Consider the following 27,989-nt stretch of genomic DNA (forward strand, 5'->3'; position numbering starts at 1 on the left):
GGGACTTCACAGTGTGCTCAAGCCTGTCTTCACTGGTGTGAACTTTTTTGTTACCAGTCCTTCTCCTCACAGCCGAGTAGCCGGCAGACAGAACTGAAGCCATGTCCACCTCAATCCTGAGAAGAAACTCCAGCAAACAAGGACTAAAGAATCTCCAGAGGTCAGTGAAAAAATAATAATAAAATAATTTCACCTCTTTAATTTGGGGTTTTAACATACGCATAATAAATGCTTATGTCTCAGGTGTGTGTGTGTGTGTGTGTGTGTGTGTATATTCAACTGAGTGTAGTTCTGATGTCATGACTGCAGCATGAACAACCAGATGCTGTCCTTTGTTCAGCATGTCGGCAACAGGAGACCACAGGTAACTCCCTAGTGGAAGGCATGTTTGGCATTTGAGACAAACGACCACATGCGTTATGGCAAAAAGATACGCATTTCCTTCAACACTCTGTCACCACACTAGCCAAAACGACAAGCATTCTGATGTCAATTGTTGTACATTGTTCTACTGTGTGTCCCCTTTAAAGCCTGTTGTTATTGGATGGAGACTCAGGGAGTGTCTCAGAGACTGCTGAGGCTATGGAGTTATGTGGGTCAGGGGGGCAGCCCCTTGTGTCGACCCCATTGTTCTAGAACTAATCTGTAGGTGTTTGATTTAGATCTGGGGAGATTACTCTTATTTTTCTGAGGCAGATTATCACAGGCTTTCATAATATCAGACAGTTTCTATTGATGGTCCATTTTCTGTCATGATTGCCAGGACAGGAGAGACCTTAATTCGGCAGACGATCTATCTTGCCATTCACCCCTTCTTCTTCATCAGCGCCACAGTTTTTATTGAGTGTTATTGTGTGAGATTAGATGAGGTCTCCTATGTGTGTGAGAGAGAATGTGTGTCTTTGTGGAGGCTTTGTATCCCTACCCCCTTGATTGAGAGCCTTTAGATTGCGCTCAGTGTGTTGGGGTTGACTCAGTCGGCCCCAGTCAGTAGGGTGGGGTGATCAGTCTGCATCGCCCTCGGAGCTGTCTTCATCCTGCGGTAGGCCGGGGTCGAAGGTCACGGAGGCGCAATGTAAACCAAGAGCTTTGAAGTATCTAGGGTTCAATGGACCATCGCTGAGTTTCTGTCTTTAAAATAACAATTTTGACAGAGTAGAACTCACCATTTATCTTTGTTGCAGTTTTGGTAGAACAATTTATATTATAAACAATTCACAAAATGTCAAGACAGACTGTAAAAAACAAATAGTTTTACAAGACAATAGTTCTTAAACTGAGCCAGCACTTCTTAAATCTAATAGTCTTATTAATTAAACCTCAATATATTTATAAGCCACTCTTGGAGGAGATTATAAACATTTTTAAATGTCAGACCTCAAAACACTCTCTTGTTGGCATTGCTCTGCTTCAGTTGTTAGGGAAACATGAATGACATCATTCATAAACACCTCCCTCCGAAACCAGCTTTCTCAGCATGTGATCCTGTTGATGTTCCCATTCGAGTGTGTGTGTGTATATGGCTGTGCGTGTCTGTGTGGTCTTCTTCATGCTGTCTGGCCCATTTATTTCTGTAGAGGCAAGGCCTTGCTGAAAGGCTTCATCTCCTCGCTCTCCTCCATGGTGCCTCTGTGCTTCAGCCCTCAACAGAGGCCAGTGCTGACAGTCACCCACGGCTCTGCTGCCTGCAAACCATATGATGCACAGCTAACCAGTGCCACCGAGCAGCTTAGTCGTTTATTTCGGAAAATATGTTCTAATCCAACCCCAAGCCCTCCGCTGAAAGAAACAGCTTGCAGCGCCAGTCTCATCTCATTCCATGTCGTTCTGCCTCTCCTGCTTGCCAGAGGTGCCAGAGCAAGGTGAGAGGCTTTGCGCTTTATGATCTATTAGTCCCTTCGTGTGCTAATCGTTACAAGAAGGCCCTGGTTCAAATCAACACTTCGTAAAGGCTGCCCCGCGCGCCCTCCCGTTGAGCTCTAAAAATGAAATTGCGGGGTGATGTCAAATAAGAGGAATGCGAGTGTAGGGGTGCTTTTGGTTCACGCAGAGTGTTCCACGTTAGCCTCTTCTGCCCCAGCATTCGGCCCCGGTACGGCCAAGCACGCTGCCGCTCCAGGCTAAGCCACTTATCCGTGGACAGACTTGTGCAGAAGCCCCATCTGAACTCCCATGTAGAGCAGCTTGATAAGATAAAGGGGGATGCGGTAAACCAGTACACTACGCTGATAAACCCAGAGAAGGGCTTTCATCTGTCCTCTATCTAGTCCATCAGGGCCAGGGGCAGGCCAAAGGGCAGAAGCTCAGGAAGCAAGGGCTGTTAGGACTCCTTTGCGACATGGCCCTAATGAGAAGCTAATGTGGTGAGTTTCTCTCCGTTTACTGCTCTACTGGGCATGATTGCCCAGCGTCTCGCTGGCAAGCGTGTTCATGAAAATCTCCCCGTTCAGCTCGGTCAGAGTTATTACGGAGGTCACTAAGGACTTGTGTGTAAATGTGTCGAAGGAGAATCAGCCCCATTATTCCTGGGAGTCGAGCGTTTTGCCCCACAGACTCCGGCCACATGAACTGTGGTTCCTTTGCAAGCCTGTTGGTGTGTCGCTTTATGACATCATGAAAATGATATTTAGTGCGTTTTAATGGTTTCCTTTATTGCTGAAAGCTCCCTAATGGCAATGACCTCATCTGGTCGAGTACCCCTTCTCCTCCTCCTCCTCCTCCACCTCCTCCTCCTCCTCCTTTCTCCCCCTCCCCATCACCCCTCGCCCCACACCCCACCCCTCTGTATCTGTGTCACAGACTTCAGCTGCCTCCTTGCAGGAGTGGAAAATATGAGGGCGATCAGATCAAGCCAAGCCGTCACCACAGAGAGACATTCTGCACATTTGTAACATCAGCCCAGTCAGGGCTATGTGGAAAGGGGAGGGCTGGGGGGGCTGGTGGATGTCATCATTGCCGTGCAAAGCCAGCATCTGAGAAAATAAGAGGCTTTGTTATTTCCTCTTGAGGACAACCACTGACAGCCTTTGTCAGTGATATGAAAAGCACTGTGAATGTGCAGGGGCACTCTCTCAAAAAACATCTTCACAACAGCACATCACAGAGATGTTTAATGTTGTTTTGACCTGAATGCTCAACTGTTAGGGGAACTAATTCTGGCTAATTGGAAAAGAGAAGCACAGATGGGTTCAATTTCCTCCTCTTAATGTCTAAATTTGATTCACTCTGTTGAAGTACTTCTGATCACTGGTGGTTATTAGAACAACCACGGTTTTGCCCATAGCTAAAGCGAACACACATAGATTTCATCTGAGCTTATGGAGGACATTGTGTCTGTTGATTTGGTTTAATGAGGACAATTACAGGCCTGGTTGTTTTTGCTCTAAGCCCCTGGCTCTGTTCTCAGAACACAACGTCTCTGAAAAATGGTACCCAGTCCAGTCATTAGCTATTGTATGCTGTCAACATTGTGGTGTGAGAGATTATGGGCTCATATTTAACCCTAGGTTTGGTGACGTGCTGATTAGTTCACACACAACCCTGGAATGAATGTGAGTCACAGATTAATGCATGAAGAGATTAAAGGTTTTTAATAAGCGCCTGTTATTTTGGTCAGAGGCCGTGGTAGACCCTGGTGGCTGCCATTGTGCTCCTGCTGAACCAGAGGTTTAGAGATGTGACCTATTTTCCTGTCCAGCAGTTCCTGGACATCAGTCAGCCTCCATTTCACCCCAGATTTTCCAGTCGAATATCTAGCAATTAAACGCCCCACCTCAGCTGTAGTTCTGTGATAGTATAGTTGTATTTTCTTCCATTTTAACTGAGAGACTGTGACTGTCCTCAGATCAAAACAGTGAGGTTAATATTCACCTATAACATCTATAAGACCTCTAAGAACAGCAAACACATGTGACCTATAGTACAGATTGAAATCGCACACAAAAGATGTAGAGTTGCTGGAGTTGTTGTTTCAACAAGTTGAACTCCAACAGCTCCCAAGCAAACGTTTTGGACAAATGCTTTGACTTTCATGGGGCTTAAGAGGAAAGTTCCCTGCGCTCTGCCAAACAATTACATGGGAAAAGAGGGTGTTTGCCTGGGATTAACTCTCATTTACACAGATGTTTAAACAGAAACAAGTGCTGTTTATCATTAAAGTACATTTAAGTCAATGAAATGTACATCCACTGCCAGCTTGCAGTCATGTTATGCGTACCTTAAGTAGGCATGTGGTGTCATAGACCTTAGTGACTTAAATCAACTTAAATAATTTGACCAAAACAGCAGAATAAGGTACTTTCCATAACACGTAGGTCATCTCTGTTGCTTCGCAGGAAATCACAGGGAAGCTTCCTGTAAATGTGATATCTTTGTCACAGAGCATGGCAGGACACAGCCTCTTTCCTGTTCAAAGGGACCTCTCTTCCTCCCCTAAACCTGACCGCCTTCCCTCGGTCTAAACTGCAAACCACCGCCTCGCTTGCCTCTGTGATCGAATCCTCTTTCCTCTTTTTTTTTTACATGCACTGGTGGAGCCAAGGCAATGAGCTAATTCAGTGGCAAGAGCACAGGAAAAAGAAATGAACAGTGAGCAGATTGTGGAGCGCTGGTGACTCGGACTCAGTTGAAGCGCACTGTACGTAGGGCAAAACAACAAGACAGTGATTGGTATATTGTGAAGGGTGTTTATGGCCATCAGTGTCACCCCAATAAAACATGGCAAGATCACTGAAGCAACCCGGCAGCTCGGAGGAGAAACACGATCCTCAAACACCACAAGCAGATGTCTGATAAATGGCAGCTGTAATATGACACTCTAACCGCGCTGAGGGCTTTCAGTCTTCAGACTGCTCATTCCATTCCCTGTTTCAGCTATTGAGCTGATTACTCCATTTCACCTGATCAGGGGTTTCACTATCTCTCATGGTTACCCAAACATATGATTTTACTGAGTCCACTGGACTGACTCCCACTGGTTAATTTAAATGGCTGCAGTAGTGCACTGGAACACTTGCCATGGAAACACAACAAATGCCGATGGAGGACAGTTTGGGTAAGATGAGGTGTCGTCTGTCACACTTCACCGAGCGTGACCTCGGGCCAATAAAACTCCACGTTCTGGCCCCTCTTCTGCTGCTGAAAGATACGATTGGTGATTTACAGCTCCTGTGTCAGCAGAACATTAAGTTGTTGGACTCCTGTACCCCTAAACACATAAATGATACTTCAGCGTCCCCCAAGTATGCAAGTATGCTCACCAGCGCCTAAATATAGAGCTTCTTGAATGTTACTGGAGTGTCTTGATGTCCAGGTCTTAAGGCAGACATGTAGATGCACTTTGGCATCACTCATATTTCTTGTCTCACCATTGGCATAGCTGCTTGACACATTGCGTTCTTCTCACATGCACTAACACTGCAGAGGCCACTCCACTGTGGTTTACATATCCAGTATAACCGCTATCTTACTGTAAAGTACAGTAAAGTTCGTACTGGATATGCACATGGTTGCATATGGTACACGGTTAGACATCTCACTATGTTTGCATTTGTGCCACTATGTATGGTAGATAACCTAAAGCCTTTAAAAAACAAGTGCATACGGAATTTGTGATCTGTGTTCATTCTTCTTCTCTGGCAGGATTACAGCACAAAGGAGTGTTGAGGACGCAGAGGAGATTGAGCGAGAGAGGAGGCGAAGGGAGAGGCAGAGGCACTGGAGCCAGAACAGCTCAACAGGGTCTGGGGAGGCCCAGTACAGCAGTGGATATACGCTGGAAGACAACATGTAAGTGTCAAGGGTTGTACTGGAACAAAGCCCACATATTGAGATAATATCCCACATTTTCATTGGTCATTTGTTTTTAAGTTGTTAGAAATAAGAACAGATGGATTTGTTCTTTTACCCGCCTAGCACATGAGCTGCTTATGACGTTCTGGCATAGTTTCTAGTCTGTTTAATAGTGCTACGTCAAAAGCAGCAACCTGGGTCATACAACTGCAACATAGCCAAGCTTTTCTGAAAGCCTGGCTTCCATCCAGTGGCTGTGAAGAGAGCAGTGAAAGCGGTCATTAAGAGGCTGTAACGACCATCAACTAAACGGTGCAGACGTGAACACCTCTGCCACGTCACAAAAATATAAACTCCGGAAACTTTGCAGTTAGATAAAAACTACCAGGTGTCATCATGGCCAGAAAGAACACTAAATGTTTTTTGAGTGAAGAATGAGCCGTGACATATTACTGGGTGAGCCTGGTGGACGGGGATTCCCAAAGAGTGTTAGTGTGCCTTCGGGATGACAAAAAGCACTCTGCTCATCATATCTTTCATAAAGCTGTAGCTTTTATTGTGGGCTGTTGAATCGACTAGAGGATAAAGTATAGGTGTTTACAAGGGGAAAGACAGCATACAAATGTTTCCTATTCAGTTAGATAGACCATATGTCAAAGTTTTAGGTTACCTCTCATCATTGGTAACACGCCCTACATTGTCCCGCACAAACGTACTACTCGTCCCTCAATTTGGTCTGTCTGCATCGGATCACCCTACTTGCAACTCATTTTAGTGAACCCTTACTACCTCTGACTGCTCTATACTTTGCCCTGATGGTGATCTCTAACTCTCTTACTGGCTGCCCTGTGATCATGTGATCAGTGTTGCTAAAGTGAATGTGAATGTGATCTTTTAAATGACATCCCCAAACTAGATAAGATTATTCGGTAGGTGAGCTGATAAGGGAAAAAGGGAGGCATTGTGCTGCCTCTGTTCCTACATAGAAAAGCAAACACTCCAGGCTCTCACAGGCATGGGAGAGCCAGGTGGAGGCATGAACGTCAACTCTGTAATTATTTACTCTGCTTAATTTTGTCAGGCTCTGTGTTTCTTAGTTAATCTCCTTTTTTATTGGCAAATGATGAGGGTCAGTCCACCTGGATTTTCTCCAAGCAGACACTGAGGAAAATACAGCCACGTGGTATGAACACCTCAGTGCTCAGTCAGCCAGTGGGAGAGGTGCTGACCAGCGGGAGATAGAGAGAGTACAGGATCCTAATGCTGCATCGATAGCTTCTCTAGTGGAATATTCTTAATGAAGCATGCACTGTGGTTTCACCAGCTCTCCTACAGCAATATATGAGCTCAGGGGATGTGTGTGGAGCTGGAAGCCCTCTGTTGCATCTGTAATGTAATGACCGTATAATGATTTAATTTACATTATGCTTTGTTGAGGCGTCGCACGTGACTCTAAGAAGAAGAAACATTTGCTGACAGATTTTCCCCAAATGACTCATTGCTGTTTTGTTTGTTCTGAGCTCAAAATAAAACATTCTGTTGTTGAGGTAATAACCGACTAATGATTCACTGGCGGCCCGGAAAGCAAGATGTTTGGCCTCAATCTGTGGCTCCACTGCAGCTGCAAATCGCTCTTTCTTTGTTTCACTTCCAAAAGTATTTGGGGTTTTATGTGGAGGAGGGGTGGGGGGGGGGGGGGTCCATTTTATGTGGGAGGAAAGATACAGTTGACAATGAAGAGCACAAAGACTTTCAGTTTGGGTCTCTAGGGACAGGGGACAGCAAACTGCTGGGTGAACAGCAGCCCTTTTGGATAAAATGGGCATCAAACAGGAAACACATTTTCCCTCTCAGTTTGTATTTCCATGTTCACCCAGCTTGTTTCCATAGCACCCCAGCCCCGTTGGGTCTGGTGCACACCTGTTGTTGGCCTCGGCCTGTGACTGTGTGGCACAGTCCTCCAGTTAAATAAACAGTGCCCCAGTGGTGTTCCACACTGGCTGGCACAGGTGTCGCTTTGTTGGGCACAGCGGGATGGACGTCTGATCACAGTATGGCTGCTAGCTGACCTTTACCCCATCAGGGCTTTGTCATTGGTCCTCTGTTTAAGCACCTCGTTGTCTGCAGCTTACAAATCAGCGTTTTGTGTCGGTTGCTGTGGTGATCCATTTAGTGATACCTTCTTTTTGTGCCATTTTCAACAAAGCATGTGGTTTGCGATGGACAAATAAGAGCTAAGTATGGTGTTGTCTGATACTCTCGTTAGTTGTGCATTATCGGGTTATGCAATCCTGAAACGTAGAGGTGGAATGTTGCCGTTTCTGCTATAATTTCTGCAAGGTAATGGAAGGTAAAGAAAAATACTTTGTCCTTAAAATGAGTTTTTCAGGCTCACAGACTAATGAAAGGTTTCATTCCACTACATTAACTTCCATAACACTTACATCCGTATTCTCTTTATAGATTACAGTTCTGCATTCAATACAATCCTTCCAGGCAAACTCATCTCCAAACTTCAGGACTTAAACCTCAATGCTGCACTGTGTAACTGGGTATTGGACTTCCTGACCAAACGCACACAGAGTGTACAACTGGGGAAGCATCACTCTTCAAATCTGACCATCAGCACTGGCGCCCCACAAGGTTGCGTGCTCAGCCCACTTTTATACACCCTCTACACCCATGACTGTGCTCCCTCCTGCCCATCCAACTACATCTTCAAATTTGCAGATGATACAACAGTGCTTGGCCTCATCTCCAACAACGATGAGGCTGCCTACAGGCAAGAAGTGGGAAACCTGGCAGTCTGGTGTTCTGAGCACAACCTCAGTCTCAACATTAAGAAAACTAAAGAGATGATCATTGACTTCCGGAAGTCTTCCCAGCATAATCACCATCTCCCACTCTACATCAACGGTGAAGAGGTTGAGCGTGTCACCTCTCTAAAGTTTCTGGGTCTGACACTGACGGAGGAGTTGTCCTGGGTCAAAAACACAGCTTCCGTTTTAGGGAAGGCCCAGCAACGCCTCTTTTACCTCCGGAAGTTGAGGAAAGAACACCTTCCTCAGAGGCTGCTGTACAATTTCTACCGCTGCGCTATAGAGAGTGTGCTTACATACTGCCTGAATGTATGGTCCTACAGCTGTACAAAGGCGGAGCAGGCAGCCATCCAGAGGCTGATTAAAACAGCGGGAAGGATCATTGGAGTAGAGCTGCCCGACATCTTGTCCATCTCCTTCTCCCGTTGCCTGCAGCGCTCTAAACGCATCCTCACAGACCCTTCTCATCCTGCCCATCATCTGTTCCTGTTACTCCCATCAGGGAAAAGGTTCAGATCAAAAAAGGCACGCACCTCTAGGATGGCAAAGAGCTTCTATCCCTGTGCAATAAGGCTCCTCAACAGCTTACCCACCCCACCCCCCCACCCCCCTTCATCTCCCCCCGGCCCAGCCCACCCCGCCCCCCTTGGACTGTGCACTCTAACACTTGATGCACCTTAATATGGAAATATGGAGATATGGAAATATATTGCATTTATTATTTTTATTATTATTATTTTATGAATGATATTTATGAATCTATTTATTAATTGTTATTTATTATTATTTAGCTGTGTAAGAAGTCTGGTTGCCTCTACTGTCTCGTTGTCTTTGTGGCAATGACAAATAAAGTACTTTGAACTTTGAACTTTCCAACCCTCTTGTCTGATTTTTCCTCCATAGTACTGAGAGTGATTTTAAGCCAGCGTATCAGTCAGCGATGGAGGAGGATGAGGGCTTCAGCGACTGGACCCAGAGGCTGGAGAAACGCCGGCAGAGACGCATGGAGGAGCAGGCCTCAGCGGAGGAAGACAGTCGGAGACAGAATGGCACGGCCAAACACACCACTACAAGCGTATCCATCCTCAAGTCCACGCACAGACCACTGCAGAACGGAGCAGACGATGGGCTACAGGAGGATGAGGGCTGGAGAAAACAGAAGGAACAAGAGGAAGCAAAAGAAAGAGACCCGATGAATCACAGAGACTGGGAGGGAGAGAATCGGGGGAGAGCGGGAGAGGAGAAATCACAGGCACATCAGGAGGACATCAGGAAAATAGGAGCAGAGGGAAAGGTACAGGACAATGTTTGAAACTATCAGATAAGGCACGCAGAATCAGAATTAGAATTGAGGTTACTCTGTTTCTTTTATCAAATTTCTTCTTGCAGGGAGAAGAAAGAAAAAAGCTGCTGATAATTTCCTACACGTCCAAGCTGGTCCTGCAGCAAGACGTGAGGAACATTAATGGCAACGGAGTGACAGATGTGACCATATCCAAGATTACACCAAAGTAAGAGTCTGTTGGATGCTGAAATATGCTTATTTTACTGCCATTAATAATGCATCAACATCTGCTGTCAAGTCATTTCCACTGGCCCCAGCTTTTTTGCTCAGTCATGGTGGCTTACATCACTGTTGAACAGTGTTTGAAAGCGTAAGACTGTGCTCGCAGTTTCTTTTAAAACTAGAAGCCTAGTAGATATTACTAAACATAGGTGTCACACATAGCCTACATGTGTTACCAACACAATTCTCAGGGAAGGTGCTGAAGAAAACAAATGCAAAGATATGAACAGAACATTCCACTCAAAATTGCACTCCACCTTGTACTCAGATTGAGAAATAATAAAGATCAAATAGATGTAAACGTCTTAACTTCCCCAAATTTCACATCCTTCCTGAGTTCAGCTCAGTTTTAACTGAACAGGAACACATAATTACACAGTCAGTCATGGGGGACAGAAGACGATCGTCCTCATCTAGCTACGACAGAGTCAGGTAAACTTTAAAAGCATTGAAGTTAATACCCAAAAAGCCAATGGTGTAATGGACAGATGAGCATGAGGACATTTCAGTCTGATTAGAATCTATAGGTGTGTGGTTGCTTCCTGATTTATGATTGTGTGACTTACTAAACAAGAGACGTGACTGTATTGTGGTGTGCAATTTAGGTGATTCAAATCATTGTTATATAGTTACAATACAGTGATTGCTGATTATATTTGGTGTTGATACATCCTGTTTTCTATTTCTATTTCTCTCTCTCTCTATTCATCTGCTGGCACCACAGGGCTGAGAGCCTGGCGGAGGAGGGTGAGGTGTTCGAGGCTACCTTGGAGCGCGAGGCCAAGCTGCAGAGCATCCGCCTGAGCCACGAGCAGAAGGAGCAGCAGGAGATTGAGGAGCTGAGGCAGAAGGGCATTGAGGCCCAGGAGGAGCTCGAGGAGCTCAATGTGAGGCGAGAGGAGCGCCGAAGTGCCCGGGAGGACGAGGACAGGAGGAGGGGAGAAGAAGAGCAGCTACGCCAAGCCAGGGAGGAGGTAGAGTTCAGATATATGAAGTTCACAGTTGAAGTTACATCATGCAGGTTTTTAAATGTTTGAAGTATGTTTTTTTAAGGTAACTAATTTGTATAACATTCAAAAATTCTAATGTATTGGTATAGTAAGAAAATGTACATTCAGTCGTTCACACTAGCCACCCTGGCTACTCACTATGTAGTTTCGCTATCCACTGTGAAAATACGGAATACAAAATAACAACAGTTAGCATGCTAGCAAGCGTTTGTCAATGCTTACTGTGCTGTTGTTGGCTTTTAACTAGTTAGCTTGCCAATTGGATACTGATTAAACCATCTTATATGCTGAAATACAAACTAATGAGTTTTGGGGTGTTTCCTTGTTTTGGTCCTCCAGGAGGAGATGCAGAGAATGAGGGAGGAGATTGAGAGGAGGAGAATGGAGGCCACAGAGAGGAGGATGAAGCGTCTGAGCACCTCCAGTGCTGAGGAGGAACCATTCAGCCCCCTCAGCCCGAAGAGCCCCTCCTTTAAGGTACAGTTCTGAATATCTCTGCCTGTCCTCACGTATGTTTAGCCTTATGTCTGTTCAAACTCTAGCCTTATGTCTGTCATACACTAGCCTTATGTCTGTCATACACTAGCCTATGTGCTGAATGCTGATATGCCACCTAAAGATTCCCATGTCTTATCATCACCACTGGTGACATTTATGTTCTGTTTCCCATGCATCACATTCAGAAGCTTCTCATTCAGTTCTATCCAGTAAGTTGGATATAACGATATCACTGTGGTGTTGTGGTGGTTAGATGTTTGATCTTTGAAATGCTGTGTAATCACAATAATTGATCGGGTTCAGATATGGAGATTTCGTATGAAGCTTCAAAAATTGTGTTGTATTGCATGCTTCTGTGTGATGTATCTATGGTTTGTAAAAGTTTTCTGTATTGTCCTTCTGAGTGACTGCTGCTTCCCCTTTTCATTGCATGTTGACATTTCCACTGTTTCCTTCTCAACATTAGGACATAACAGATTATCAACTGTCCACTGAATGTTTTCTGTGCTCTTGCATATAGATGCACATACTTCTACATTTTCACTCCCCGGACATACTATGTGTAGATAACACTGCATGTGTGCAACCTCTCAGAGACTTACTTTACCAGTCTGACAAAAGCCATCAGCCTGCCAGAAAGAGATGCTATTCATCGCCAGACTAATCATGATTGGCTTGCATTTTTCTGTGCCGGTTCAGTGTTCTCCACTACATATCCATAATTCTAAAAAATAATCTTTATTTAGTTTAGCAATATGTTGTCTGTGCATACGACGCGTGTCTGCAGCAAGTGTGGCTTCTTGTGCCTTTGTGTGCTTTAATTGTTCCCGCTGCCAATGGGCTTCTGCCTATGTGATTTCAGAATGAGGCTGAAGAGAGAGTGACCGCAGAAAGTACATGTTCGGTGAGTTGGTCACTAATCGGTGTCTTCAGGTCTCCTGGTCACGTGTTGCAGTGGGAAAGAACCAAAACTGGGGGGCAAAAGTGTGTGTGACAGGTTCCTGCCAGCTCTTTCTGCACTGCTTTGAATGCATTGTGCTTTTGTGTCCTTTCAGTCTCTGCAGTAACGTTTTTTTCAAAATGATATGGTCAAAGAAATTGTTAAGCACTTGAAAGTAGTTCACTCTCAAAACAGCTATATGACTGGGATAAAAACGTGTGTATATGTTTGACAGCTGATGACAGCTTACTACACAGAGCTGTGTGATCAGCTGTAACACATTCTGCTTGTTTCCCTCAGGTACAGTACACAAGCCAAGTGGTGGTCTGACATTAATCCATTCTGTTTTTTTCTCCCTCAGATTACAGAGAGAACAGAGTCTTTGAATCGCTCACTTCAGAAAAGGTGAGTTCACTTGCATGACCCAATTGTCCTTTTGAACAGGAAGCACACCTAGACCACAGGGACTTTCATTGGTGCAGAAACTGGGGAAGTGATCATAAACAGTTCTTTTCTCCTGCTGATGAAAGCACTTGTGTGCCTTTGACTGTACCCACATTTGGCTAAATGGATGGTGTGAGACAGTTAACTTGACAATTGGGTGCAACTTTCCTTTCATTGCAACGCTTTTGTTCACCAATGATTTATGGCACAGATAATCCCATCCAGATGTTGCCCTGGTGTTTTCACTCGGTGGCTGGTGAGATATGCACTCGCAACCGTTGTTAGGCTCCGCGCTGTCTGAGTCTGTTTGCTATCGGTGCTAAACAGCTTGCTGCCAAGCTGAGATATGCAGGGAGATGACTCGAAAAGAGATTCAGTCACAGAGTTAAGATCTGTCCGTCAGGGTTTGGTGAAGGAAATGAGGATCCTTGTCTACGTGTCACACGTCTGACATCCAGTTGGGATGACACGGCTGAGGAGTGATCCAGTGTGTGGGGCGCATCCTTTCATTGTTTGGCCGATGCCCGCGGCGATGGGTGAGAGGAAGTGCCTCATGCGGAGACTCCACTTCGCTGATGTAAACATGACGGAACACATCCTGCCCCTGGCCCTGACGCTACTTCACAGCCACTCCAGTGAAAAGAGCATGACATCATCGGCCTTAACCAAACACCTTCCCTCACCGTGCATTTATCTGTCTCTCCTGAGGACAGGCCCAGTTAAAATTCCCAAATCTTTTTTTAATCACCGCAGCATGATCTCATCCAAAAAACTGGAGAAGATTCAAAGAGCACATCAAATGAACACAGGAAAAGAAAAGACATTCAAACCCATCATTTCACTTAGTTTCTTGCACTGTAATTATAGTACACTGTGCATATTTTGTCTGGCATTGATATCAGCTATATAATATGTTTGTACTTCTCTGTCTTCAAACATGATACATATTCTTAATTAGTTAAAAGGCAGACTCGTTAGAGTTTGTATGATTGCTTCAAGTTTTCAGAGTCTTTCATGTAGAACAAAGCACCATTGTGGAATACATATTAAAACCAGTCCTTGGGCATTAGTTTGGCAAACAGCGAAGTTTTGCTGAGTGCAGTTATCAATTCCAAATCATGAATGGATGACATGCAATATACCTTAGCTGTTCTTTTTAGGTAATAAATAACTTTTTTCTTTCAAAAACAGTAACAGCCTGAAGAAAGCTCATCCCCCAGTGCCAATCTCCAAGATTGACAACAAACTGGAACAATATAATCAGGCCATTGAGGTAAGCTATTCACCATTTGCTAAGGCTGGTTCATGAGCTTTAGACACAGAGCATCAACATGAGTCAACCTTCAAAAAAAAAAGCACATTTCTCAACACTAGTTTCACCTGGCACAGAACCTATTTCCCAGACACTGAGGCAAGGTGTTCATGCTCTGACACGTTATGCTCATCGCCTCTCAGCCATGCTCTCAGACACGGACTGACGTAGTCTCTTTGTCAATATAATAAATCATCATAAGTCTCCCCTTGTCAGTGAAAATGATCTCAGAGGCCCTCTTAGCCTTTGGGGTGCCGTGGCATTCTCAGACTGAGAACACGTCATACCTGGGCTGGCAGGTATAACTAAAAAGCAGATGTGCTGGGCCGATTGAGTCACCAGCCTCTGCCGAGATGTGCAGTGAAGAATGTCAACGCTGACTCAGAACCAGTCCCCACGCGCTCCTCACCATGTCGCAACACCTTTATCTGGAGCAAAACCAGGACCTCCAACCTTAACTAGGTCCAGTGTTGCCACCTACTCATGGTTTTTCACCATGTGCTAATGTCGTCATCTGGAGTAAAGCCATATACACCTGCAAGAATGACAAACGGATACACATACCTCCAGGCAAAAGTAATATTGTTAGTCATATGAATTTATTTAACTAATGTCTAGCCATAGAGCTCTTGGGATCTAAATCCTGATGTCTCCAGTACCAGTTGTGAAAAACTGCAAAAGAAATCACTTAGACAAGTCTGTGTAGCATATGGCACTAAACAAGTAATTCTATCTTCACTGCCCTCAGCAGCCTTTGGCAAACGCAAAGAAATGTCTGCTGTTTTCAAACAACCACAAGAGTCAGCAAAAGGCCTGAATACAAAACACGTTTCCTCTCACACAAAGCCTGTCAAGCCCCCGAAATTTATAACACCCTCTCCTCGCTCTTACAGATTTCCTCAAAGGAAGCCAAAGCAGCCAAGCAAGCTCTGATCGAGATCCCCAGTTCCCCTGAGCCCGTGGCCTCAAAGAAGAGCCTGTTTGAGGCCGGAGATGCCTGGAACCAGAGTGCCACAAAGACGACTCCATCCAAGGTGCAGTAGTTCACGAATCCACAAAGTTGCATAAGATGTCTAGTTTGACCCTCTGGTATCTGTCCTGCAGACTTAGTTGAGAGGAGAGGAATTGAATAGTACATTAGTGGAATGCTTGTTGAATGAATTAGAAGTGTTCACAGCACATTCAAATATATCAAATATACCAATGTAATAAATACATGGTAAGTCATTTCATGTGGATTTCAATGTCTCCCAGGATGCAGAGGACTTGAAGGTGGCTGTGGCTGACCTTATAACTAAATGGGGAAAGGGCAACGGTGATGGAAGTGTGAAGTCCTCGACCTCTAAGCCAGCGGTGAGTTGATCTGCAAGAATGAACGTAAAAGAAGTGCAATATCAGTGAATAAGATCTGTCACAGTTTATTGTGTTTGTGTCTCTGAAACCATAAAATGAGTTGTTTATGTGAAGATAACAGCATTCATGTCAGATTAAATAAGAGATAAGCACTCAATCTAAAATAGCTTTATAAATCTGGCTAGCAGTTTATTTTTATCCTGGCGTGCGTACTAAACCCTCGATCTTAAAAACGTTGCACTTAACAGCAATATATAGCAGCCTTAAAATGTTCTCTCTTTACAAAACTAGTTACTAATAATTATAAATACTAAGACTAGGTAACTATAAAGTAACTTAATTTGTCCTTAGAAAGAGACTTTCTTCATGCTATCTGACATTAATGCACCCCCCATTAGGAAGCTAATATATGTATGTATAGGACATGTTGTATAAACATGGGCTGTTTCTGGGCCACTTCTGAATTGTTCAGACTTGGTCTCCCTCCTTCTGCATCTGTCTATCTATCTCCTTTTCTCTTCTTCTACTCCCTCAGTCTTCTTATTTCAACTCCCATGTCTGGTGTTCTACTTACCCTTTCCTTCTCCAAGGTAACTGAAACGGTCTTTTTCCACTACATTCATTTCTCCATCTTAAATGGAAACTCTCTCCATCTGCCTCTCTTTTGCTTCAGCTTTTTATTGATCTGAACAAGCCTGAACACAGAGTCCAAGTCAGCCAATGCTATTAAACAGAATGAGTGTTCCAGCTCCAGTTGAACACTCACAGCTGAGGGATCCCCTTAACAGATAATTTCGTTTGTAAACGTTTTCTGGGAAATTCTGCCCCCCACTGGTCACGTTTGTAATGAACATTATTTGGAGGATGTCATGTCATCAGTAAATCACTTATTTTCCTGCTGCATTCAAATGTCTCCGGAGGATGTGGTGTTCACATTTAATGGTCAGGTTTTGGATTACTACATTCATGTTATTCCCTTTACAACAGGAAGTGAAGGCTGGTGATGTATTAAACAAGAAGAACCTATGGGAAAATCTAGGAGACTCACCTGGAAACGAAGGCCCAGGAGCAAAAGTATTGAATTCCTCTTTAAATCAGATTTGTATGTAGGGTTGTTGTCACTTGATGTCTATTGTTAGACTTTATTTACTCTTTTCAAAGAATAAGGCACAAATGCATGGTAATGCTTATTGTAAGAGTACCTTAACGTATAAATTAACACAAAGAGGACTACAATAATAATACTTGAGACTGAATTCTGAAATTGATGGTTTATCTTGACTAGTTAATACAGCTAATGATGCAGATATACAGCACTTCCAGCAAAAGCATAATGGTCTACTTATTTTCATTACAGGGCACTTGTGGAGCAAAATATAAATTTGTTAAGACCCGGCATGGAAGATATGAGAAGATTGCAGTTGATGATGAGTACACAGTGGGAAAATCAGGTACATTCATCATGTGACGTTTAACGATTTCTTGATACATCTGCACATTAAATGCACTCACCTTACATCACATACCTTCACAATACATAATGTTTTTTTCACACACATGTTATATTAATATAATTTAAATTGAATGTTTTGTAGCACTTCCCATAATGTCATTTGACTAGCCAATTTCAACTAATTCAAACTTATGTGAAAATATCACAGTTGTCGTGCCATGCTGACTTTGACCTTCATACCACAGACTATTTATCATTACATTTAACAGGAGAGGTCCGTCACAGCCCCACGTACTGCTCTCACATGGAAAAGGCATGCCAGGGTCTTGTCTGGGTTGGGCATCAGAGGGAATCACTAATTCCCCTGGGCTTTGTGAGGAGAGGGTAGTCAGATGTAGGGAGCACAGTATTTAAACACACTGGATAAGACCTTTTTAACTGTAAGGATACTGGAACTAGAATTATACATGCCTGTCCTGGGGTTGTGATTCTCCAAAAACCCTTAGCCGTATTTTACCTAGTACAGGTCATGCCTGTCAGTCAAAGCCCCTGTTAAATTAGGGGTGTGGTGATACATTCTGAGCAAATGTTTGTGGCTACAGGTCTGATCCCTGTGGGACACACTACACTTAATACACTTACAAAGTACAAAATGTATTTTATAAAAAAATTACATTTTAAAATCTGAAATTAAATGATTTGGAATCAGTGCTCTGAAAATTCACTTGAACTATTTTGTCCAAATAGCACTCACAGGCCAAATCAATCAGTGCACACCTGCAAAACCATGTGATACTATTTACGTATAAGTAGGTACAATTGCTTTAATCAATCCATCAAAAAGCAAATACAATCCTTAAAATATTGAAATACAAAACTTTTGCACTTTATTTGACTTTATATATTAAACATGCAGGTGAAAACAATCAAAAAATCCAACTTTTAGATCATTCAACATTACTGAAAAAAATACTGTATTGCTGTTATGGATATGGACAACATTGTAAGGCAGTGTCTTTAAAGCCATAGAAAAGATTCCCTCAGTTGAAGGCACCTGTGTTAAGGCACTCCACTAAATACATCTAAACCATTCTGTACCCTCAGAACATTCCAGGATTTCTATCCTCACCTAACAACAAAATGCCATCTATGTACGGGGGCCTCAATGGTCCCACTGAACCACTTTACTTGCTCATGTCAAACTACATTGGCTGGTTATCCAATAAATCCTCTGTCACATTCTATGACCCCTCTCCATTCCAAATCTAAAACATCCCCATCAGATCCCTGGCCAAAACATATTTGCTTAGATGACGTCATTATCTAATGTTGTACAATTGCAACAGCCTTCATAATCAATGATTTTATTGTGTACCTCAGGAAACGTGAAAAACCAAACGGTTTTACTGTTATACTTAATATACGTATCTTAAATATAGCCTTCCAGGCCTGGTCTCTACCCACCCCCTCCCACTGTGCCTATGAAGTCACTGCCTTACACAGCTGTACTTGTCCATCTCACGCTGTCCTTCCACACTGTCAATCCAGGAATGTACAAGCTCTATTTTCACACAAAAACACCCGCAGCACTGGGCAGAGTACGGTAGATACTCTTCCCTACTTGTGCTCTGCTTAAAAGCTGTTTAAAAACATGTACTAAAGCATTCTTAAACATGTTCTAAAGTATATGCTAAATGCTATTATGTAATATTTTCAAAAGCTTGCTAGCAAATCCTTTCTGAAATGATAGCTTGTCTTTTTTGTCTTTTCAGTTAACTGATCAGAGTTGGATACATTTAGAAAGTGAAAAAAAATAAACATCTAAAAGACCATTTTCATCATCAGGCATCAGTGGTCTTTGACTTTGACGGACCAAATCCTCTGGCCGTTCTGTTAAAATCCTTAGGCTCCTCCTCCTGAGTTTTACGCTGTAGTAGACCCCTCTCAAACATCGTAGCAATTTTGTTCAGTGGCTTTTCAGCAGCCTCCCTTAGTTTTCTAGCGTCAAAACGTGGACTATAAAGCAGAACAGGCAGATGGTACACAAAGGAAGGGATGTCAATGGAGTTTTCTTTTGACGTTTTTGTATCATCTGCCTCGCTTTTATCAACATTAATCTGCTTCAAGATGTTGTCTTTGGTGGAGAACATTTGAAAGAGAACTGCATCCCACATCTTAAGAGCCCTGGGGGCTTCCTTCTCACTAACTACTTCCTGTCCTGTAGGTATTTCTTTGGCCCCGGCATCCCCCTTCTTTTTGTCATCTTCAGCTTCCTTTGTCTCTGGCTCAGGAAACGTGGGTTCGTCGGGTTCAACGACCATGTGCTTCTTCAGTCTATTCCAGCCACTCAATTTAGCTTTTAATCCTTTGGGTTTCAAAGTTGCTTTGGCCTTAGTTTCAGCCTTTGGGGCAGCATTCTGCACCTCCTCCACCTTTTTGTCTGTAGCTGGAGGTGTAGTTGAGGAAGCAGACTCATCATGGTTTGTAGTTGCAGTTGAGTTGGTGTCTAACATTCTGTCCTTATCCTTGATGGCAGCGCCACATTCATCTTGTGGCACTGTTGTTGTTGCTTTCACTGAAGACTGTGTCTGAGTTGCTGTGGCTGGAGGTTGTGTTTTCTCTGTGGAGGAGGGTTGTGTTTTCTCTGTGGAGGAGGGTTGTGTTTTCTCTGTGGAGGAGGGTTGTGTTTTCTCTGTGGAGGAGGGTTGTGTTTTCTCTGTGAAGGAGGGTTGTGTTTGTGGTGCTGTGGATGGGGTTGCTGTGGCAGAAGCTTCAGACTGTGTTGTGGCCGGAGGTTGAGTATTTCCTGTGACTGTAGCTTGTATTTCTGCTGTTGAAGCTGAAGATTCTGTTCTGACTGCGGTTGGAGCTTGTGGTTGTGTTGTCACTGGAGGTTGTGTTTGAGTCTTTGGGGGTGGCATTTGGGATTGGGCTGTTTTGACTGTTGGTGTTTGCATTGTTGTGGCTGGAAGAGGTGTCCTCTTTGAATCTGGAGCCTGTGTTTGTATTGTTGTGACAGATAAGTGTGCTTGTGCTGTGGTAGGAGTTTGTGCTGTTGAAGTTGGGTGCAAGTCAGAACTTTCTTTAGTGGGTACTCTCGAGTCTGTAGTGGACTTTGAATCAGATGTAGCAACGGTTGAATTCATTGTGTCATTTTTGGTCTTGTGAGGTGGCATAAGGTCTGTACTTGTTTGTTCGAAGGGTTTGTTGTGTTGTGTAGGCCTCAAAGAAAACTTGGTTGATGGATTGAAGTTTTTTTGAAATATGTCTGTGACTGTAACATCAGACTTACTGGAAGAAGTAGGATTTCCTTCTATAGTCTGACTTGGCAAAGGTTTATTCGCTAATGAAGAAATTAAGGATGCTGTGGGCTCCTTGGTGGAAAGGCGAGCATTACTATTTCCTGAAGTATTTGGGGAAGGACCAGTCACAAATATGGATTTGTTCTCTAATTTAGGTGAAAGATATGGTCTTGTGATCATCGTTTGTTTAGTGTCAGCAGTCATCACAGAGGCTCTTATGTCCATGGTGGACTTGGCAGATAGTTTACTGTCTGCAGTAAACATGCCAGAGGATCTAACCTCAGAGGCAGATTTAACGGACTGTCTGATATCCATGGTGGATTTTGCGTAAAGCTTATTTTCTGCAGATAGTGTTGTGTAAGATCTTCTGTCCATGGTTGGAGTTGTTGAACATTTCTGTTCCATAGTTGGAGTAGTTACATTTCTTCTGTCCATGGTTGGAGTAGTTAAAGTTCTTCTGTCCATAGTTGGAGTAGTTAAAGTTCTTCTGTCCATGGTTGGAGTTGAGGAGGTTCTCCTGTCAATGATTGGGGTTGAGGATGTTCTTCTGTCCATGATTGGAGTTGAGGAGGTTCTTCTGTCAATGATTGGGGTTGAGGATATTCTCCTGTCCATGGTTGGAGTTGAGGAGGTTCTCCTGTCCATGATTGGAGTTGAGGATGTTCTCCTGTCCATGGTTGGAGTTGAGGATGTTCTTCTGTCCATGATTGGAGTTGAGGAGGTTCTTCTGTCCATGATTGGAGTTGAGGATGTTCTCCTGTCCATGGTTGGAGTTGAGGATGTTCTTCTGTCCATGATTGGAGTTGAGGATGTTCTCCTGTCCATGGTTGGAGTAGATAAAGTTATCCTGTCAATGGTTGGAGTTAAGGATGTTCTCCTGTCCATGATTGGAGTTGAGGGGGTTCTTCTGTCCATAGTTGGAGTTGATATGGTTCTCTTGTCCATGATTTGAGTTGATAAAGTTCCTCTGTCCATGGTTGGAGTTGATAAAGTTCCTCTGTCCATGGTTGGAGTAGATAAAGTTATCCTGTCCATGGTTGGAGTTGAAGAGGTTCTCCTATCCATGATTGGAGTTGAAGAGGTTCTCCTGTCCACGATTGATGTTGAAGTAGTTTTCCTATCGATGGTTGGAGTTAATGAGGTTCTCCTGTCCATGGTTAGGGTTGAACCTGTGATTGTTGTGGAGTTAGCTGATTGTTTAACAGCTGTTGTGAGATCACTCAAAGTATTTGTTAGTGCTCTGGAATAAGTCACCGATTTTGTTAAAGTGTCGGATTTAGTGACTAAAGCTGTTAGCATTTCAGTTCCTGGTTTGACCATGCCGGGAAGTCCACTCACTTTATGATCTAGTTTTAAAGCTTGTTGTAAGAGTGATGCACTGGGATTACTGGGGGGGTGGACATCTTTTAACACATTTGAGGAATTATTGCTGCCAGTCAGCTGTTTTGATGACTGACTATCACTATTGGGGATAATTAAAGAATTAAAATCGGTTGCCAATTTGACAGATGGTATGACCCCAGGGAGTGTTTTGGGTGGTTCTGAATTCATAGATTTTAAAGTGGTTGTAGTTTTTGTTTCTACTGTAGATAACTTAGTGTCTTTAATAGACTTAGAGATTGAGGTCTCAACACTTGACTTACAGATTGATGTTTTTGTAAAAGGTGCATTTGAGGTAGCAAGCATGCTAAAAGAGTTTGTATCAATGGCGTTTGCCAACTTCTTGGTCTCCATGGATATATCTGACTGGACATTTGGAAAAGTAGTATTGTTTGGGTGAGGATGTAAATTTGAACTTAATGAGTGTTTGCTGACCATAACTGCCTGTGTAGAGGTGGATGTTTTTGCTTGAACGTGCAACGCTGATTGAGACATGTATTGTGCCATTTGTTTTGTTGCCATTTCTGCAGCATTTGAACTTCCAGTGTTAATGTGTGTTTTGGGCAAAGGGTAAATAGGCATACTTTGTCCATGGGTTAGGACTGAGGTCGTAAGTGTTCTTGAGTCTTTCACAGAAGATGGCTTCAGATCATCCCTGACAGTGGGTATATAGCCATCTGCTATTAGTGTTTCAGTTATTTGCTCAACAGGATCCTTTGAGCTAGCCCGTACTGCCTCTCTGCTTGGACTTTGGGTTATGTCATTTTGTTGGGAAAATACTGCTGCATTTGGTTTTGATACAACCACTGTTGAAGCCTTAGTGTTATCTAATACAGATGTCTCAAGATTTTTCTCCTCAGATACTGTTGTTATTGACTGATTATCTGTTTTATTACATGATGTGGTCACTGCTGAAGAGTTCTGAGACATGGACAGATGGATCATGGAGGTGCTCAGTTTAGTTTCACTTTGTAGTTGTTTAGCTCCTTCAGGTTGTTGTGATATTTCCTCAGGTTTATCCATAGCACTTGAGGAACTAGTATCCTGTGATGATGTGTTGACTGTTTTTGAAAATGACAAATCATCCAGACAGCTTTTGGCTGCCTCACCTGACTGTGTCTTATTCCCAGGGGGACCATAATACGTTTTGATTCCCCCGTAAGCAGCGTACTCAACAGGAGTCAATCCATAATATGTTGATTTCACTCTAGGTTTGTAAAGTTCACTTGTCGATGCATTCAGTCTTTGATTCCCAAGTAATCGTGAGGGAGGTCTTGGTGACCAATGCAGTGGTGTGATGGGGGTTTGATAGCTCTGAGGAGGAGGTGCAGGGACTGGAGAGATGTGACTCACAGACCTTGGTATGCTAAATTCATTTGGGGGTGTTGCTGGTGTAACGGTCTCACATGTCTGAGCCTTGGGAATTTGATACTCCTGTGGGACGATGGCAGGGACAGCCTCCACACTTGCTTTAGCAGTTAGCTGTAAGGCCTCTGTAGGTTTTGTTCGCATTAAAGAAACGTCTGATGTTATTTTGGGCATTGACAGGGCCCCTGCGATAACTTTAGCTGCCTGAATCATTTCTTTGTGAGGTTCCTTCAAGTCAATCCCATTTTGAAGTTGAGCTGTATTAATTTTCTCTGGTGCAGAGGGTTTCAGAGTATTAGGGGGTATAGCAGATGCTTCGCTTCTGATGGCAATAGTTGATTTGGGTCCCTGAACCTCTTTTTTAACTGCATTGTGGACATCCCTGGTGGAGGAGAAGGTAGAGGGTGTAGCAAAGAGCAGTGGATTTGCTTTTGATACTTCAAAAACAGGTGTTTTAGCCCTGGAGACCTGGAAAGCAGGTGTTTTTGGTCGACCTGATGGGTTTGTTCTTCCAGAAACATCATATGTAGGGGTGTTCTCCCTGTGTATGGTTGAAAGAGATGCTCCATTGTAGGATGTGTTCAATCCGGTTATGTCTTGAAGAGATGGAGGTTTGGATATCTCATAAAACGTAGCTTTAGATGTGTACACTTTCAAGGGATTTTGAACGTTAGATGGCTCTGCAGAAGCAATTTGTGGGCTTATTTCTTTAGGCCTTATATCTGTAATGCTATTTCCATTTCTGGAGGTATTGGTAAGCAACCCTTGGGGGGCATTTGGTGCTGCAAAAGTGGGAGGGAAAGCTACAGCACCCTGGGTGGACCTCGCCGGGTGGTTTGTAGCTGATACAGATGCCAAGACTGGAACGTGAGGTTGACTTATGGTCTGGGCAAAGACAGGAGGCTGTGGTGGAGCAAGAGGGACCACAGAGTTTTGGAGCGGAACAGGGGGCATTTGTTCTTGGGATAGTGTTGGTGGAGGCACAGTCATAGTGGGTCCATATGGTTGGTTTGAGATACTAGGAGGAGCATTTCCAAATGTTTGCATTGGAGCTGAGGGGACCATTTGGGCTAGCTGTTGTCCTGGTGATGAATTAGGAAGTGGGACTGTCATATTGGGCCCATATGATCCTGGTATGGGTGCCTGATTTAAAGTACTAGGTGGCACTTGGTGTGGGGTAGGTCCAAGTGTTAGAGTTGAAGTTGACAAATGGCGTTGAAGAAAACCAGAACTTTGTTGTCCAGGTGCTGCTTTGGGGAAAGGGACAGCCCCAGTAGGGCCGTATGGGCCTTGTGTAAAGGCCTGGGGCACGGCATTCGGAACAGGATGTTGAGATTGAAATGGGGCTGTGTGTAACTTGGTTGGAACTGATGCAGTCAAAGAGCTTGTGGCTGGGACCTGTTGTAAGGTTGGTGGTGCTGGACAAATACCAGACGGTCTCAGTCCATAAGGGTCCGGTGTCATTGTTTGACCAGTGGTTGGCTCAGGGGCTTTGGCTGCAGGCTCTGTGATTGACAGCTCAGTGATGGGGGTGGCATCATCAAACAGAAATGAGGAGCAGGCATACAGAGGTGCGATGTGACGCTCAGGCACGCATGGCAGAGTTGAAAATGGCTGTGAAGATGCAGCCTCAGATGCAGAGAAGGGTGAGTTTCGTTGGCATGAGTAGGGTATGGGTGACTGCTGGTAAAAGGGTCTGGCTGAGTAACAGTTCAGGTTGAGGGAACTGCCATAGAGTGAGACATCTGGTGTTCTTGGTGGCGTGGAGGTGTCACTGAGTTCTATGTCACTGATCTCGTTAACTGGAGAGAGATTTGAGCGGAAAGGTATGGGTGTTTGGGAAGCGGAGGACTTCTTCTTCGTTGACTTTTTGATTAGCTTCTGCAGACGGGCGTTATCTCTTCCTGGCTTAGGCAGCAGCCGGGGAGGGTACTGTACGGGCTGCAGGTCAGGATAAGGTCCATTGCTGAAACTGACCGCCATCACCATTTCAACGCCCTAGAAGATGAAAAGGAAAAACTCACATTATGCACAATTTCTAAAATTCTAAAAACAGCTACTGTAACAATACATTCAGTTCAGTTTTTGATGTTGCAATCTTTCTTAGTAAATTGTATTAATAAAATTCTCTTTCCTCTTTTCAGATGAGGACTTATAAGGGACCAGTTGAAGAAGAAGTAAAGCAGATCCAGTGCACTCAAAGACATTGGGACAATTCTCATTCTCATTCACTCAATAAGGATATTAGACATTCCTTTTTCAGCATTTAATATTCGCCATTCTTTATCATTTCAGTATTTCCCATGTACCCTATGATAATGCCAATCTATTTTATCCTTTAAATATTGTTAGCTTTGTTGTCAATAGATTTGCCTTGTATTTATGATTACAGTGTCATCATTTTATATGTTATTGACCCAGATCCAATTTGAGTTAATCCATGCTAAAACATTGAACATACTTTTCAAGGTTTTAGGTGCCACAGCACCTTCCGAAATAGATATAGAAAAATAATATGGAGCAATAAACTTGGAATAAGCATGGTTTGTTCTTCAGTATGTACTTGTCTGTCTGAATGCCTGCGCTGTTTTGTTAATGTTAATCAACAGCTAGCTGCTGTTTTACATATGTTTTGCCCTGCGTGTGGCTTTAAGGAACATAGGAACAAAGATAAAGGCTTGCTTAGACTTCCTTAGCATTTTAATGTGCTAATATCCAATCAAACCACCCTCAAGGTATACAATACATGGCAGTTAAGTAGTACAACATATCAGACCAGAGGAAGTATGCTGGAGCCAAGAAGAAGTCATCCTGATAGCCAAGTCAAATTAACCTTGAGTATTAATAGAGGGGTTTTATTTTGGCCGTCCTATTATTACAAAGTTTCCACAGGCTGGCATTGCTAAGCATAAGTGGTCTCAGACAATCATGTATTCTTTGACATCTTCTGCATATATAAAGGTAGCAGAGTGGACCTATTTTTTTTTTGATGCCTAAAATGATGGAAATAATACATAAATTACTTTTAATACAATTTGTGCTCAGTGCTTTTTCTATCAAAGTTTCCAGTATGGATGACCAATTTCATATGAATGGTACATCCATTCAGTCAGCTTCCCTTCATCAGCAAAACATCCTCACTACTCGTGGAACATAAAACATGAGTAGGCAATGGGGACTCCTGCAAGGTATTTGACCTCATTTCAATTTGTCTCCCTCACCCAAACCACTTAGTAGTATTAAACAAAGCAGTGTATACTTTAAGGTCCACTTAGACCCAGGACTCAAAGAACTTAAATATACCAGTGACTTATCAGTCTGTTGGCTTGATAAGTACTCATGCACCTTAAAGTTGAGGTACCCACATACAAATCAACAAAATAAACAGGACAACTCAACTTTGTGAGCCACTAAGTACCATCAGCAAGTGCTGGCTTGATGTCTGATTTCAGAATGTATTATTACGTGTGTATCAGATGTTTATGACCACACGTATTAAAACAAAACAAGCATGACAAAGATCATGGTTGGGTTGATAATTTGAAAAGTCTGATGTGCTAGCCGGTGTCTTTAAAAAACAATCCCCCACAGAAGGATTACATTTTTAAATGAGTTTAACACACAGACAGACACATAAACCAGACTGACACATGAGTAGAGGTCATCCATTTAAAGCACTGGTTATATGGGGCACCACTACCATACATGCTTGAGAGGGGGCAGTATAAAAAAGTGGTCTGCAAACAACAAGCCCTGCACTATTCCTTTGAAAAGAATTTGCAATATAATGTACGAAATTAAATTATAATCATATACGTGTGTAAGCTGTACACCTGCTTTGGTACATGGTTTACCTATTCGATTATCAAATAAGGCATGGAAAAATAGCACATGTTCTCATATGACTTACCAGGGCTTTATGATGGATGACAACAACCCTTGGTCTGTCTGTTGGAGAGAGATTGTGCTGGTTAATTTGTGGGGAAAAAAGGAGTTTGTGAAGACTCCCAAAATGAGTCTTAACATTGTAGTAACAGTAACGCATAACATATCACATCTGTAGAAACTAGGTGATTGGTAACATATAATATTAAAAAATTCTTAACATTCTTCAAGTTAGCGCAAGATACTAAGTATAGCATTCTTCAGCCAACATAAGTAGTCGATGCCGTGCAACACTACATGCAATAAAAAAAGCTACCTAAGGGATAGCACACTTGATTTTAGGGCCCCAACCAATCCCTGGGGCAAATGCCTCAGACACTCATAGGCTCAACACATTCTGTTGTCAATCAAATTTTACTGAAACATGACTTCAAATATATACATTATTTCTGCTTTTTCCCATTCAGTTTACCTGTGTGAGTGCTGCTTTAGGGGCTTACTGACTGCTCCCTGCAAATCCGAGCCTGGAGTGTCAGAGGGGACAACATGGAACCTCACCCTGGGGAGAGCAACTACTCCAAAAATAAAACCCTTGCTCCTAAATTCATGTTCTACTTTGACAACCTGCAGGCAGCAGTAACCAGGCAAGTAGGCAGGCAGGCTGGCAGGGGGCTTTCCACATCACCTGAGATATATGGCGGTGTCAATGGCCCCTGCGACAACCCCTCACTCCTTGGCCTGCACAGACCAACCCCTACAGGCCACTTGGAGCGAGCATTCTGGTGCCTGTGCCTGTTGGACGAGTCCTTACACTGGCTGCTATGTCCAGACCCTGACTGCACCCTTCCCCTAACTGAATTAGAAGTGA

The 27,989-nt window shown here is 43.4% G+C and overlaps 2 protein-coding genes across 3 annotated transcripts; one reads left to right on the forward strand and one right to left on the reverse strand.

Annotated features, from left to right (window-relative positions):
• Positions 1–42: 42 nt before the first annotated feature.
• lsp1b (lymphocyte specific protein 1 b) lies at positions 43–26,203 on the forward strand. Of its 2 annotated transcripts, XM_080843890.1 has the most exons (14): positions 43–160; positions 5,641–5,787; positions 9,513–9,903; positions 9,999–10,120; positions 10,901–11,150; positions 11,526–11,663; positions 12,547–12,588; positions 12,986–13,029; positions 14,260–14,341; positions 15,274–15,414; positions 15,635–15,733; positions 16,721–16,807; positions 17,091–17,184; positions 25,381–26,203. In XM_080843890.1, exons 1-14 carry the CDS (start codon positions 102–104, stop codon positions 25,392–25,394), a joined length of 1,710 nt encoding a protein of 569 aa, XP_080700016.1. In that variant the 5' UTR covers positions 43–101; the 3' UTR covers positions 25,395–26,203. The 2 variants fall into 2 exon arrangements, with proteins under 2 accessions (XP_080700016.1, XP_080700015.1); XM_080843889.1 differs by lacking the exon at positions 25,381–26,203 and having other exon boundaries at positions 17,091–17,935.
• Positions 18,051–27,945, reverse strand: LOC308369445 (uncharacterized protein). Its single transcript, XM_080843887.1, has 3 exons — positions 27,594–27,945; positions 27,147–27,184; positions 18,051–25,234 (listed from the first exon to the last, which is right to left on the reverse strand). Exon 3 carries the CDS (start codon positions 25,223–25,225, stop codon positions 19,028–19,030), a length of 6,198 nt encoding a protein of 2,065 aa, XP_080700013.1. The 5' UTR covers positions 25,226–25,234; positions 27,147–27,184; positions 27,594–27,945; the 3' UTR covers positions 18,051–19,027.
• Positions 27,946–27,989: the final 44 nt, after the last annotated feature.

Source organism: Sprattus sprattus (genome assembly GCF_963457725.1).
Source record: "Sprattus sprattus genome assembly, chromosome: 8".
Taxonomy (NCBI): domain Eukaryota; kingdom Metazoa; phylum Chordata; class Actinopteri; order Clupeiformes; family Clupeidae; genus Sprattus; species Sprattus sprattus.